Below are 15681 nucleotides of genomic sequence, written 5' to 3'. Positions count from 1 at the left end.
CAACTCTTATCTCCCCTCTTTCTCTTTTAGACTCGAACTCTTATTTGTTTCCACTGCTTGTAATCATAATATCATCCTTACTTCCTGAATTTTCGTCTTTCTCCTCTGATTGCAACTCTGTTTCTTACTGCCTCTGTGCCTCTGGTGAAACACATGTTGTTGCAACAACATCTTCTTCTCATCTTGACTATATAAGAACTTAATTCTCTAGCCTCTGAGTCCTAGCCTCCAGTCTCCAGCATCTGTGGAATGCTGCTCCTCATTTGCTCTCATGTATGGAAGAAGTACAACCAAATTTGTTCCCCTCCTAAACAGGTCTGTCTTCCTATTTGTTCTGGATCCAATTTCCTCTTTCTTGTTCTGAAAATGTCTTTCCAGTGTTGGTGGAAAAAGAGTACTGTCTTGCCATTTGGGACAGCATTTTTGTATCTCCTCTCCTTACTGAATCACCATGTGTTTTTCACGTCATCCAAAATGTATTCCTTGTCTGTCCCCCTTTTTTTCCCCCACTTTGAAGCCATTCTTTAACTCAACATTTGGGATACAGTGTGTAATTCACTATATGGAATCATGTTGTATTTCAGTCACCTTCTAAACTTAGTATTTATAAATACATTTCACCTTGGAAAACGTATCTTTTAGTCCATGTATGATTCACTCTAGAGTTGCTCTTACAGAGCTTGTCAGTAACATTTTTTACAGGGCTTATACTAGGGAGTCAAGTACAATGTGCACACCTTCTGAAAGGAAGAGTAATTTGGAGCTTTAGCACTTTCATAAAAATGGTAAATTGGCCGATCTTACTACTTTTCAGCATTAACTTGAGTGCTCTTTTCTAGTAATTTGAAACCAAGTAAGGCAGACAGTAAAGGGAAATTTTTATTATGCCCCAAGGCATTTTTATTTTTATTGGAAGTCATGCAAAACTTGTCAAGCCAAATTCTCTCCTCAGTTTGGTGGTGGTGGGGGGGAGAGTATGGTTAAATTATGCCTTGAATAGGCCTCTTCTCACCTGCTATTTGTATCTTGTACAAACGTGAAAAAGTGAAGAAATTTGATCGTTTAGTTTGCCACCAAAAGGAAAAATTTTAGTATTTCCCTTCCTTAAATTTTGGTAGCCCATGTAATACTTGTAGGATACAGAAGTTAGGGGAAAGTATTTTTTGAAGAATGCCTCCGTTTGCTTTCCTGTCTCCTCTCCATCATTCTTTTTTGAAGGGTGGGGAAAAGAATGAGCAAAGATTGTCAGCTGCAAGGAAAAGTTACCAGTTCTGGTCAGTTTTACATAACATTAGGCATAGGATGAGAAGTGCTCCTATTGAAAATTTTCATCTGGACTGTTTCTGTAGCAGTCAGAGGCAGCTGTGACAGAGATGTCAGCTTTGTGTTAAGGGGAGAAGTTGCCTATAAATACAGAGATAAATGGAAAAATAAAAGAAGTGCCCATTTGTAGTTTAAGGCTTACTGGGATAATACTTCACATAATATAGACGAATGAGGGTTAATATTTCAGAGGAATTTGTGAGTGAGGACCAAAATAGATGAGTTTTTGTTCTTGGTTGTTGGTTTTTAAAGACCTTTTTAATTAGGATTTTTAACTGTGATGGCAATGTTTCTCCCATTTACGAAGGAGCCAAATTAGAAAAATAAATGGAGCAACAAGTCTGGGAATTTTCTTTCAGTAGTTTTTTAATGAGTGTTTAAAGTTTTGCTGAATTAGGCCCTGCACTGTTGTGCATGTAGGCTGGCTTTATATACTGTGAGGAGTCCCACTGACGTCAGTGGGGCTACCCACCGCAAATAAGACTAAGCATGTACACACGTCTTTGCAGGATCCACGCCATTGATCTTGAAAAGTATCAGGGGTAGCCGTGTTAGTCTGTATCTACAAAAACAACAAGGAGTCTGGTGGCACCTTAAAGACTAACAGATTTATTTGGGCATAAGCTTTCATGAGTAAAAACCATCCGAAGAAGTGAGGTTTTTACTCACGAAAGCTTATGCCCAAATAAATCTGTTAGTCTTTAAGGTGCCACCAGACTCCTTGTTGATCTTGAAAAGGTGTTTGAATTTACTAATCAGTTATCACACACTTCCAGGTTTTATGATTATTCTGTGTGGGAAAGATTAGCCAATTGATTTTTTTTTTTTTTTAAAGCAACTTCTCCTTTGAAATCCTACTGTTTTTTTAAGTTATGTTTTTAATAATTTAAACATCCTTAATCTTTTCCATTTCTTCACTTCTATTTCCTGATTAAAGGAAGGTTACTGCCACCCTCTTTCAGTCTCATGGGGAAGCTTTAACACTCATCCTCTTCAGGACCCCCCCCTCCTTTCCCCTGTGGGGAGGATACTAGTCCCTAGTAGTTCTCTCAGTGCACTGTTGGGTGCTTACGTATCATTAAATCGACTACAATCTAAAAACCTGGCTATAGGAAAGCTGCTGCTGTTCCTGGTACCCAGTCTCCTCTTCAGCAGCCCTCTGCTTTATGGAGAGAGTGTTGCCTTCTGTACAGAACCCCGTGGCAACAGATATTTGTTGCTTGATGTTTATCCACCTGCCAGTGATGTGTATTTTGTCTATGGTAGTGGACCCTTCATCTCTGATGAGGAGTGTTTGTTAACCAATCAGAACATTAGGATTCAGGTACCCAGTATTCCAAGAGGTTTTAAAATACAATGTTGCCTGCCCTATCTTCCAGTTGTTTAAGTGAGCATGTTATGTAAGCTAACAAGTTACATTTCTGGTTTTAATGGATGAGAAGTTAAGTTGGTCATCTACACTATTTTTCTTTTCTTGAACTGACTTTTTGAACAGAAAATCCCCAGTTCCTTCATATGGGAGATGTCATTGATGGAGTGGACATGAGGGCAGAGGTTGGAGTTCTCACTAGGAATATCCTAATCAAGGGAGAGACAGAAAAGTCCTGCTATGCTGGCAATCAGTGTCAATACTTCAATTACGATACATTTGGTGGACAAATCAAGGTTTGAAAAACTTTTAAGTAGTTTCCTTAGATTGAGGATGACTTTTGAGCCAAAGTATTAATTCTAAATTTGGGGGGGGGGGGGGGGGGGGGGACTACTTTTGTTTCAATATCCTCTAACCTGATATTCACTAAATTCTCACTGAGTGGTTCTATCAATATTTCTTCTCATCTTTCCTAAAACTGGAATTCATTTGCCAAGAATTAGATTGAAGAAGCAGGGACAAGGAAATATTAATGTGTATAATGTTGTTAGAAGCCTGTTGCTTATGTTTATATTGTGTATTGTTCAATGCATGGATGGTTTAATATACAAAGGGCAAGATCTTCAAAAGTGACTGGTTTTGGGTACCCAACCTGAGTCACTTTAATGGAGCTTGATTTTCAAAAAGTGCTGAGCACATACCATCTGAAAATTTGGGCCCTTTTATGGCATCTCCTGTTGGGCACCCAAAACCAAGAGTCCTTTACTAAAATAAAGGGATATAGAAGGAGTCTTAGTGTTACCATTTCGTATATCTTGCATGGCTATATGTTAAAGGAAGATTTAAGGCTGAGATGGAAAGCAGTAGTATGGAAACTAGTGGTTAAAGCAGGGATTCCCAAACGTTTTGCTGGTATGACCACATTTTAATTGATTTCCTCCCGGGACCCCAGACAGCATGAAGGATGCCAGTTTGAAGAGCAAAATAGCCTCCGCTGCCCAGCATGACTTGACATACGCTGCACGTGAGGTCACGGTGCATGGAGGACACCATTTTGCTCTACAAAATGGCTCTTCTGCACAGCGGAACCTCATATTTATGATGCATGTGAGGTCATGCTGTATGGAGGATACTATTTTGTAGAGCAAAATGGTGTCCCCCATGCACCGTGACCTCACACACACCATACATGCGAGGTCACACAGTGCAGAGCAGAATGGTGTCCTCCCCACACTAGGTGCGGGAGGGTGCAACCCCATTTGGGGTTGAGACCCACAGTTTGGGAAGCTGGGTTAAAGATAAAACTTCCCATATTCATTGCAATGGGATTAAATGCAAGGAGTGATTGAGGTGTTATGGTTTTGCCCAGTAGATGTTAGAAATGTTTGAGGCTTCATCCTTTTAAAATGCAAATTCCTTTGCTTTCACTGTGGGTTTATTTTTTTTGTTTTTGTCACAGGATTAGTCTCCTTTTTTAAGTGTGGGGTATAGATTTTAGTTTCATAATGCTGGAAATAATGGTGGGAAAGATCTACAGTCTCTCTTGTGTTGCAGGCTTTGTTTTGTGGGAGGGGAATAAATTGGGTTTTAAGTTTCCTATTGTGATTAAGATAATGCAGTGGAGAAAGATGTTGACAAGTTGTCAGCATTACAAAGCTGGTCTTTGACTGCTGCAATAACTCAAATTGATGAATGAAGTTGGAATAGAAAACAAATATTCTGAGACATCAGAGTTGTTAAATTGTTCTTGTGAGTCTTTTCTGAATAGTTGGGCAGATGTTGCTAAATTTACATTAGAAGTTGTTTATAAAAACATCTACCACAAAGCATTTTCCAGCTTTTGTTAATTTGTAAAATAGGCTATTACAATTAGTTAAAATGTCTGGACTCAGTAGAAACTACAGGCTGATAAGATCCCTTTACGTGGAAAGAACGGTATAAGTGTTGTACTGTACATCCGAGTCAAGCCTTAATTTGTAGCTTTAATGTTTCATTACTGTGTGTGTTTAAACATTAAGGGCCAGATCCTCAACTGATGTTAATTGGGAGCAAATGCAGCAAGGCCGATTTCTGTCAGCCGTCAGCATTACACTGGTCCTAAATGCCTGTGTGGCTCGAAAGCTTGTCTCTCAATAAAGCTATTAGAGAGACGAGGTGGTAAATGTAAGCTCAGCAGCTAAAAAGTTGAAATGGTCAATCACTGCTTCTTTAACTTGCCCACAACATGTAATAATGTGTTTTTTAAGGTATTTATATTTGACAGTCTAATTCACAAGCCCTCAAATGTGCAATGTGGGTAAGTTAATATTACAATGAGAACTTAAAGTTCTTGATTTGTCATTAAATTTGCAAACTTAACTTCACATAACTCTAAGCATTTGCATTTAGTTTACTTTTTTAAGACAGAAGGAAGAAGAAATAGTTGCAGTTGCCCAATTGTTTTTTGTGCAATTCCATAACCTTAACAATTTTTGATGTACAATACTTAGCTGTGTACTAGCCAATTATGCAATTTAATGTGAAAGTCCATAGTTCTGAGGGGATTGCCCATTGTCATGTAGCAAAAGAGCACGTCTTGTGTCTAAAACTGCAGACTTAAGCTATGTCTACACTACAGATCTTACAGTGGCACAGCTGTACCGCTGTAGTTGAGCTGCTGTAAGGTCTCCTGTGTAGCGGCTCTATGCTGACAGGAGAGTGCTCTCCCACCCTCAACGATCGGCAGTAGCTATGTCTGCGAAAGAGTATCTCCTGCTGACATAGTGCTGTCCACGCCAACACTTTTGTCGGTGAAACTTATGTCGGTCAAGGGTGTGTGTTTTTTCATACCCCTGACCAACAAAAGCTTTACTGACAAAAGTGTTAGTGCTGTAGACACAGACTTGCATAGTGACTTCCCTTGTGAGGGTTGGCCACACATGAGCTGGTATAGCTGGATTTTGTTTTAGTTTAGTGTGTCATTTTGATGCAGAAAGGATTCTCACTCCTTTACAGTCCTCACTTGTGGTGTTACGGGGATTGATTATTGAAGGTTTTAATCAAATGGAGAATTGTTTGGGAGTCTGAGTAATTGAAAGTGCAGTTATAACAAAATTCTACTGGAAATTTAAACTGGAGTATTTGCTTCAAGGAATGTTGTAATAAAATAAAAGTCTAGCAGTCTTCTGGTTTTGCTAAGTCCCTTATAGTGAGAGTTCAAGTTTTGTCCCTTGCTTATAGTAATCACAGAGGATTCATTTTAAAGGAACAGATTAGTAACTGGATTTTATTATCTCTCTAAGGTCTTGTATGCACAAGAAAGTTGCACCAAGTTAATTCCATTTCTAAACCGTGCAATCCCTTTGTGTAGATGCTTAAATTAGTTTGAGTGTCCATACAATTGCACATGTTTAATTAAATGAATTTTTATACCAATTTAGTTAAATCAATACAACTTTTGTGTATATAAGGAGAAAAATTCTTTCTTGTTTGACTACCATTTGGCTGTCTGTAAAGAATGTGCAATTTGTGAGAATTCCAGTAAGAGCCATTTAAAACTGACTTGCTGTAGCAATAAAATTCCTGATGAAACTTTTTTTGTTTTGGTAACATGAACATTTTGCTTATGTGCATGTCTCTTGTTTATGAAGGTCACCGATTTATAGATCTGGATATAAAGCAAAACATGAAAATTCTTCAGACTGATTCTTGTAATATTTCACTGTACTTGTTTGTGCATGGAGGAAATCAGTTCACTATGGCTTTAAATTTAAACTTTTACCAGTTTAAAAGTGTAATTGATTATTCAGTTAAATCTTCTTGTTACACACTCCAGATTTTGAAGAATTTCACATCTGTTCATCTCTCCCATGTGGAACTGAGGCAAATGGGCCAGCAACTAATAGGAAGTTACCCTGTTCACTTCCACCGCTGTGGGGATGTGGATGAGAAAGGAGGTTATAGCTTCAGGACTTATCTGGAAGGCCTTTCCATTCATCATTGTTTCTCCAGATGTGTGACAATTCATGCAACTAATGGCTTGTTGGTAGGTGCCATGAAAGAGATGCCATTTCAAATTGTTTGAAAGTAAATGTTAGAAAGCACAGTCGGTGTGAAAATACTTTATTCCATTTTTCAGTTTAAATGTGCACAACATGACTAAAAAGTTAATGCATAATTACCAGGTGTAAACAGTGACTTTTGTGACAAGTCTTGGTCTTTCTAATTGAATTTTTAGAGACTTGCAGTGAGCCAACATCTTCAGAAAAAGTCTCTGGGGAACAAATAAAACTTGACATTTGACTTAGCCATTATTGCTGATATTGAAACTTCATTTTGCAGTTCTGCCAAGATAGTAAAACTAACTGGCACTTGTCAAATAAATCTCAAATGAATGCTATTGCTAATGACATAATGAACTTGTATTTCTGCAGATAAAGGACACCATTGGTTATGACACACTAGGCCACTGTTTCTTCCTAGAGGATGGCATTGAACAGAGGAATATTCTGTTCCACAACCTTGGACTAGTCACCAAACCAGGCACTCTTCTTCCCACAGACAGGAATAGCACCATGTGTATGGCCATTAAGGATAAAGTGTATGGAAATTATGTTCCAGTGCCAGCCACAGACTGCATGTGAGTATCTGGCTAAGAAAAGAAAATCAAATTAGTTGCAGTAATTAAAATTTTGAAAATCTCTTGTTGCTCTACAAATAGGCACGATTTTTTTTTTTTTATGTAGGCTACCAAAGGTGGACAGCTGGAATACAACATTGCTATTTAGAAAAAAGCATTAACAATCTGAACAACACAAATAGAATATATGAACAACTGTGTTGAAATACAGTCACTATTTGATATGGTACCTAATTCAGCAGACTTCTTTTCAGGCTATTTCCTTATTCTCATGCAAGGGACCAGACTCTCTGAAACCACCATTTTTAATGCTTAATTCATAAATTAAAGTATCTGATTTCTTCTGTAAAAGTCAAATAAGATTATGCCACTTATTAACAAAATGGTTTATCATTGCATGTAGTATTTTAACCACTTTAAACAAGAGCTTGCAGGAGGACTTCTGAAAGAAATGGAGACAATTTTCTTTAGGAAAATATGGCTTTCTTCATGATTGCTTACTTGAAGTTCATGACAGATTTGCTTTGTATGTCAAATTAGCACTCACTAATTTGCTAGATATGAATGTTAAGTTTTCTGTAGGGATTTTACCATTTGTAGCGTCTGAATTATTTATTGTTTCTGAATAATATATTGCAGGGCTGTTTCAACATTCTGGATTGCTCATCCCAACAATCATCTTATAAATAATGCAGCAGCAGGCTCACAGGTGAGGCACATAGATAGATATTCTTTGACACAAACTATTCATATTTCAGATAACTAAGGCATACACTATTAAAAAGGTAGGCATTTCAAAGTTTCACGTGTAGATGTATTTCTTTTTATGTTTAGAAGTACAATGGCATTTTACATGCAAGCTGTCTCTTCCAAATGGGCATTTGAAAGATACTGAACATCTCTGTTCTGAAGAGAAAAGAAGTTAATTCTTCCTTATATTTGTGACAGTGTGTATAGTGAATCATTTGTGAACAAGGGATATTATGAATACATCCATGTTAATATTAAGGCTTCGATATTTTCTGTAGTTTATATTGTTAGTGTATTGTGTGGCTACTGTTCAGGACTTAAAATTTTGGTCATATTCAGTGGAATCCAAAATAGCTGTGCTGTTTTTTTTTATTACAGTGGACTGAGATGTGTTAATTGTCTTGGCTATGCGTTAGTCTGTTGTTTCTCAACACAGATACCTTAAATGCTGTGACAAGCAGAACACAAATCCTAGAATGATGAGACCCTTCTATCACCAGATATAGAACATTAGTAGGGTTTTGGTGACTTATAATCATTCTCTTCTCCCGGGTGGCAAACTGTAGGGTACAGCGCAGCAGCTCTATAGCCACTATTCAAGCCTTTTGGATAGAGCATCCCTATTGCTCTTGAGCATTCCCTACAGGAGGGTTTTACTTAAGAGCTCAGATCTTCTAGTCACCCCATATTAGCGCATTCAGAGATGGCATGGAACTCTCCCCTGGTGTACCAGGACTGCAGAGGCTACTACTCCACTACTGTGTCCTGGCCACCTCACATGCAGAGTAACATACGGGGTGGAGGGTTGCAGGCTTCTGCTAACTGGTAAATGTCACTTTTAAGAGTGGTTGCTTGGGGAATTGAGAGAAGATGGAGAGCGACACAGGTGTGTGAAATAATTGTTGCATATTATTGGCTCAGAACTCTGAACTGGCCAGACTTCTCAATTTTTTTTAAAGCTCTTGGGAGTTTTTTTTGCTGTATCATTAAATCTTGATATGGGCATAGTGAGCAATTCGTAAAGACAAATAAGTAGAAAATATTTGTGTATATTCTACAATAAAATGATTAGCTAGCTGAACAAAAATATGATTGAGTACACAGAAATGTAAGGTTAAAATTTTTCCTAGTGACTTTGAGTTCAGACTTGAAATGTTCAAAATTAGGAGATCTTTGTGGCTAAAATTTTTCCTTTTTCTGTGTAACCATGTAATGATGCATACAGCCTTCCTCCCCTCCCCCCCCCCATTTTTAGTTATACTGCAGACAGGTCTTTTTTTCAGACACGATTTAATGTGGAATTCATTGTGAAAGGATATCAGTTGTGTTTTCATTTTATTATTGTTTGAGACATGTAAATTATGTTTAAAATGCATTTGATTTGTTGGAGAGGTCAATATAGCAGTAATGATGATTTAAACATGCTGGCACTAGACAGATCATTGTCACTTTTAAAACATGTTCTCACCCTCTTCTTTGCAGGATGCTGGAATATGGTATTTGTTCCACAAGATTTCAACGGGAGATTCTCATGGTTTATACCCTGAAACCAAAGCAGAACTTACACCATTAGGCATCTTCTATAACAACCGAGTTCATTCTAATTTTAAGGTAATGTACTAATAGCTTGATACCTGGGCTTTAATAACTATAATATTTCAATATTAAGACCTGCATGATTAAACAAAAAAATCATAATGGCAAAGAGAGGTGACTGAAAGCTTGCTCTTCTTGAAATTGGTTGTCTAGTAGTGCAGCACATAGTATAATCAGGTACTTGTGCAGTCCCTTGTAATGCTCGTCCTCAAAGTAGTTTTGGTGTTTAATATTCTCTTTTTTAAAAGGTGGGGAGTTGTTGAATTACACCGAAAACAAAAATCCATAATTTATAGTTTTTGCATAATGTGCTGACAGAAATTGTTAGTTTCTCAAAATTGAAACCTGAGATACTGCTCAGTGTTTTAAGGCTGTCATTTGGCGTTTTGAAGTACAATGATCCTTGAGAATCAAGGTATACCACAGATCAGGGTGGCTATGAACTGAAAGTTGTAGTTCATAAACTGTCAGTGACCTGTTTTCCCTTGGGTCATTAACACACAGACTTCAAGTGCTTCTTTATTGTCTCACAGTATTTGACTTGAGAAGCCCATAGACGATTTCATATGGTAGTTTGGCCACAGCTCAAATCTATGGTACCAGTGGGTACACGCAAGGGACTCTTGAGCCATTGAAAGTCATTCCAATTTATTTAAATTAGCAAACTTCAGTTGACAAAATAAGATACTGTCTCTTCTACATTTTTTGCCTTATAAATTCACAGTGAGCCCTTCAATAAAAAGCATTATAATTTCATGATAGCTGCTCTGTATGGTGATTTACATCTTGATTTTATAAAACCATCTAGAAAAACAACATGAAGTCCGGTGGCACCTTAAAGACAGATTTATTTGGGCATAAGCTTTCGTGGGTAAAAATCCACTTCTTCCAGGTATCTGAAGAAGTGGGTTTTTACTCACGAAAGCTTATGCCCAAATAAATCTGTCTTTAAGGTACCATTGGACTCCGCGTTGTTTTTGTGGATACAGACTAACAAGGCTACCCTTCTGATACTTAAAGCCATCTAGGTATTTCTTTACCCATCTATATTAGCTTAAAGGTGACATAATAAGAGTTCTCTGAAAGTCAAATCCTAAACAGTAAATTTTACATACCATATACTTTGGGATGTTAGAAACTGACTTTTTTCTTTCTTTTTTACTTTTCTGGTTATAATAGTCTTTCCTGCTCCAAATAACAGTGACAGTATCACAGCATGGATGCACAGCTTTATGGGGGCTGTACATTAAAAGTTCTATTTGAAAATTTGAAGTCAGTTATTGTGAGTGGACAAACTTGTATTCAAATCAGAAGCATATTATAATAGAGGTGCTTAAACCAAATCACACATTCCTATTTATACTAAAATGTGGTTGAAAGTAGGGAATATTCTAAGCCAAGACTTCAAGTTTTTGTGAGGTGACTATGCAGTAGAAGAGTTAATAACATTTGAAAATAACAGATTTCAAATGTTTTTAATGAATACTAAATATAGTATTTCCATGAACATTTTCAGTTCTGTGATAGCACTAAGTATTATTTGAGATATATTTCCCAAGGCTATGTTAGCTAAGGGAAATAGAGAGCTAAAGAGAGTACGTTTAAAAAAACAAACAATCCCAGCATTGTACACGCAGTGACTCACTGTTTTGTGAACTCAATTTCAGATTTATCGCGAAAGATAATTTTGTAAAGCTATCTGGGGCTGGGTCAGGTAAATTATTTGTTTCTTTCTTTACTTGTTTCAGGCTGGCTTATTTATTGATAAAGGTGTAAAAATCACCAATGCTAGTGCTGAGGATCCAAGGGAATATCTTTGTCTGGACAACAATGCGAGGTAAATTCTGTTCTTTCAATACTATTGAATGCATATTAACATTTTAAAATAGCTAAGTTCTCAGAATTGAATTCTCTCCTTTCAAAATATTAATAACCTAATATTAGAAAGTGTTTAAAAATTATTTGTTGTTATGGGCAAAACATGATAGGTGTCAGATTTCTGTTATTTTATGTATATGATCACACACCCACACCGACCCACCCACCAGTTTTTGAATCATCAGAGCATGCTGTGTTCTGGGAGCTTGCTGCACCCTCGTCCTGAGCTGGCTCTCTCAACCATAGTAAGCCATTATTTTCAACAGGCTCTGAAAAATGTTTTCCTATCTGATGTGTAAAGTTGAAAACCTATTAAAGGCTATTGAATGCTGGACTCCCTGGCTTGTGGTTCAGTCTAAAGCCGTGGTTCTCTATCAGGAGTATGCAGAGGTCTTCCAGGGGGTACATCAACTCATCTAGATATTTACCTAGTTTTACAACAGGCTACAGAAAAAGCACTAGCAAAGTCAGTACAAAATAAAATTTCATACAGTCAATGACTTGTTTATACTGCTCTATATGCTATACACTCAAATGTAAGTACAATATTTATATTCCAATTGCTTTATTTTTAATTATAATTTAATTATAATTTTAATTCTATAAAAATGAGAAAGGAAGCAATTTTTCAGTAATAGTGTGCTGTGACACTTTAATACTTTTATGTCTGATTTTGTAAGCAAGTAGATTTTAAGTGAGGTGTGACCTGGAGGTATGCAATACAAATCAGACTCCTGAAAGGGATTCAGTAGTCTGGAAAGGTTGAGAGCCACTGGTCTAAAGGACCTAGTGAGAGAGACTTTCAAAGGTACAACTCAAATTGCAAGTAAATGGGAGTTGGTCACCTAACTGCCCTTCATGCCTTTGGAAAATCTCTCACTGTCTTCCAGCAGCTTATTGAATATGTAGCTCAACAGTGCAACTTGAGAGCACCTCTTGCAGTGTATTAATTGATTCGGTATACGTAGACACATTCCGAATTCTCTCCAGGATTCCTAACGTAGCTTGCTCAGTGAAAGAATAGTGGAGAGGTTCCTTCTTACAGGCTGGCTGACTTTTTTTTTTTTTTTTTTTCCCTTGCACTTCAAATAAAATTAATGTGCACATTTAATCAAATTTTAACTGAGGCGAAACTGAATAGTTACATCTACCCATACCCTGCTGAAGAATCTAGTAAAATAAATAACCTTCAAAGTCTTAATTTTCCTGAGCTGGAAAATGTCATTGGGTAAGAGGACTATATTTGTCTATTTGAACTGACCTCTGTTTAGGAAGGGGACAGCTGAATGATAGGTGTGGACGTAGAGAGGAAAAGGCAAGACTCTGAGAACATACCGTGCTTCATGCTTTGGAAATGAACTCACGGTTCAGAAATTATGACGGAAGGCAGATAAGACCAGTGTGAATTACCAACAAAGTAATCATAGCTAGGGATTTGAGACAAAGTAGTACATGGCACCTTACGAAAATATACTGTCCTTAATACGCAATCTGTCCTTAAAAGAATCTGACAGACTGCATAAATATGATTATTAGATAGTATTAGCTGAAGAAAAATTTAAAATAGTCCATTTTTACATTAAAGTTGGACTTCTCCCTCACTAAGGTTTAAATTAACTTTACAATAAAGTTACTTTATATAATATACTACAACAGATTTTCCCAGATGAAACTGCAGAAAAGACTTTTAGTTAATCTTCATACATTTCATTGTTGTCTGAACTGATGTACAGTGACATGATTAGTGTGTCAGACTGGTCAGCCATCCATAGTTCTTAAATTCAGGCCCAGATGTCCCAGCAGAAGTCCATTTGCTGTCAGAAAATTTTATTTTTTAAACAAGGTTCCTTCCCGCTCTGGATCACTGAGTGGGCAGAAGTAGGCCAGCTGTGAACTGCTTCCTTCTCTGTCCCTTCTCTGCTACTGATGCCTCTGGGGGCAGAGTAGAGAGGAGTGGCTGAGGCAGGCAGGAGAAGAAGGTATAATGTCTTTCAACTTCCTAAACCGTAAATGTGGTGCAGAGAGCTCCCTACTGTGTAGGATTGGACCAAGTTTCATAGCAGTTATTTTGTGGGTTTTCACCCTTCAACAAATGTACCTTTACCTTTTGATTCTGCCTAGTTACTTTTGTGTTCAAATCAATAAAAATACAGAGTGGGTATGAATTATTTTCCACTTTCCCAGTTAGCTTAAAACAGGGAAACCGAATATGCCTTATGCCCCTGGGGCTCTCATGGGTTCCCCAACTGGCATCACCCCCAGCCTGTACCCAGGCTATTTCTTCCATCCTCCCTGTTGCTTTTGTGTTTGTAGTACACTGCTACACTGAGTCAAAAATAGGCTGCAGCTGCCACTATGTGGGACCAGCTGGGCAGCAGGTATGGAGGAACGGAGAAACATTTGTCCTACCCCAATGAAGAGCACTCCACAAAATTAGGTGCACTTGAGAGGTCTAGGAGGGACCAGTCAGCACCCATCCCTCCAGCCTTCTGTCTAGTGCAACCAAAGCCCCACATGCCCTTTCAGTGGCAGTGTCAATTTTCCTCCTCTCTCTCCATATCCTCAGATTAATGCTTTAAGGAGAAGGGGAGGGAAGAAAGACACAAGAGAAGGCAAGAAAGAAGAAGAGGATGAGACTCAAGTTGTGGGACAAAGGAGTCGGGGAACAGGAAGTCGCAGCTCAGGAAGAGTAGGATGGGAATCCATAGTGGGAGATATCCTAGCCCTTCTGGGAAAGGAAGAGAAGTGTAATGCTCCGTCTCTGTTATTGCTTCTTCCCAAGAATAGGATGGTCAGATCTCTGAAGACACTGTTGTGGGAATGGAGAATTGTGGGGGCACTCACAGTGAAATTAGGGTTCTAGTCTCTGTCATCTTTTGCCTCCGGCATGTTGCAGGAGCTGATTTTGCCTGTCCAGTGAGTGCAAGTGTTTATATCTTGGTATATAACACAACAGTGTATGTGTGCACAGAGCATAAATCAGATACCTTCCTTTCAGGTGTGGTTTTTTTTTTTTTTTTTTTTTTCCTTTTTTTCCCTCCCTTTGTAAGGTTTCGACCTCATCAAGATGCCGACCCTGAGAAACCCCGAGTTGCTGCTCTGATTGACAGACTAATTGCTTTTAAAAACAATGATCATGGGTCTTGGGTCAGAGGAGGGGACATCATCATTCGGAACTCTGGGTAGGTATCCAAGAGCAAAGCTCTGCCTGCTATAAAAAGACATTCTCTTGGACAACGGTATAAAAGCTAGTAGAATTGTGAGTTGTAAAGTCTGGAAAAGCCTATATTAAAGTAGGGTTATGAGAGAGAATGTCAGAGCTAAACCAGTGAAGCTGTTTGTCTCATTCCACTAATGGGCTGAAACAAAGTCCATGCAAGATTACATGGGAATTTCATTTAAATGGGAAGCAAACAAGGATTTAAAATGGCATGATAGAGAAAATTTAAGTCCAAAAAATTAAGAGACCATAGAAAGTACTTTTAATCTTTTGACTTTTAGTATAGTTGAGGTTTCTCTAAAGCTATCATATGGCCACTAAACAAAACCATACAGAAACAGTTATACTGATTTTAAAACACCAGAAATCTCTAAGTATAATAGCTATGGTGATTTTCATTTCATACACAGATTAAGATTCGATTCAGTTTGAAGTGAATCTGTGCTCTGATCCTTTGAGAAACTAAAATAAAAATACACATTTCATGAACATTAAAGTATTGTATTGTACATGATTTGAAATTCACTGTATTCAAAAATAATTTTCTCTTGTAGGTTTGCTGACAATGGAATAGGTTTAACTTTTGCCAGGTGAGTATTTTTGTACTGGATTTCATCGCTATGTTCTGTTTTCCTAGCTTAATTTTTCACAGTATATGTCGAAGAATAAGTAGTAGATGTGATACTGGGGCTATTTAGAAACCCAAATCTAAAAATATTAGAAATGTGAAAATGACCATAAGAAGGCCAAGAGGGTTTACGTAAGGGGAATGTCTCACCACTTTTGACCCGGAGTCTGCTTCTGCTGGAGCTCTGATACATCGAGTCATGATACTAGATAATTAGATGACATGACCAGAACTCTAGGAAAGTGTACAACAGGTGTTCTCAAACAGGGGGTTGGGACTTCTCAGGGGGTCACGGGGTT

The 15681-nt window shown here is 37.8% G+C and overlaps 1 protein-coding gene across 4 annotated transcripts in view; it reads left to right on the top strand.

The window, feature by feature from the left end:
- CEMIP2 (cell migration inducing hyaluronidase 2) overlaps nucleotides 1-15681 on the top strand; it is a 76586-nt gene that overhangs the window by 45546 nt on the left and 15359 nt on the right. For all 4 annotated transcript variants that reach the window (XM_042850596.2, XM_005297758.5, XM_065549394.1 and 1 more), the window contains 8 exons: nucleotides 2819-2988; nucleotides 6507-6716; nucleotides 7105-7310; nucleotides 7950-8019; nucleotides 9543-9671; nucleotides 11405-11493; nucleotides 14585-14716; nucleotides 15309-15344. In XM_042850596.2, the coding sequence (XP_042706530.1) occupies nucleotides 2819-2988; nucleotides 6507-6716; nucleotides 7105-7310; nucleotides 7950-8019; nucleotides 9543-9671; nucleotides 11405-11493; nucleotides 14585-14716; nucleotides 15309-15344 (1042 nt within the window). The remainder of the gene's footprint in view (nucleotides 1-2818; nucleotides 2989-6506; nucleotides 6717-7104; nucleotides 7311-7949; nucleotides 8020-9542; nucleotides 9672-11404; nucleotides 11494-14584; nucleotides 14717-15308; nucleotides 15345-15681) is intronic.

The sequence above is a fragment of the Chrysemys picta genome, chromosome 6 (assembly GCF_011386835.1).
Source record: "Chrysemys picta bellii isolate R12L10 chromosome 6, ASM1138683v2, whole genome shotgun sequence".
NCBI lineage: Eukaryota > Metazoa > Chordata > Testudines > Emydidae > Chrysemys > Chrysemys picta.
Note: the sequence above shows the minus strand (reverse complement) of the source record. Positions and strands in the feature narration are given on the sequence as shown.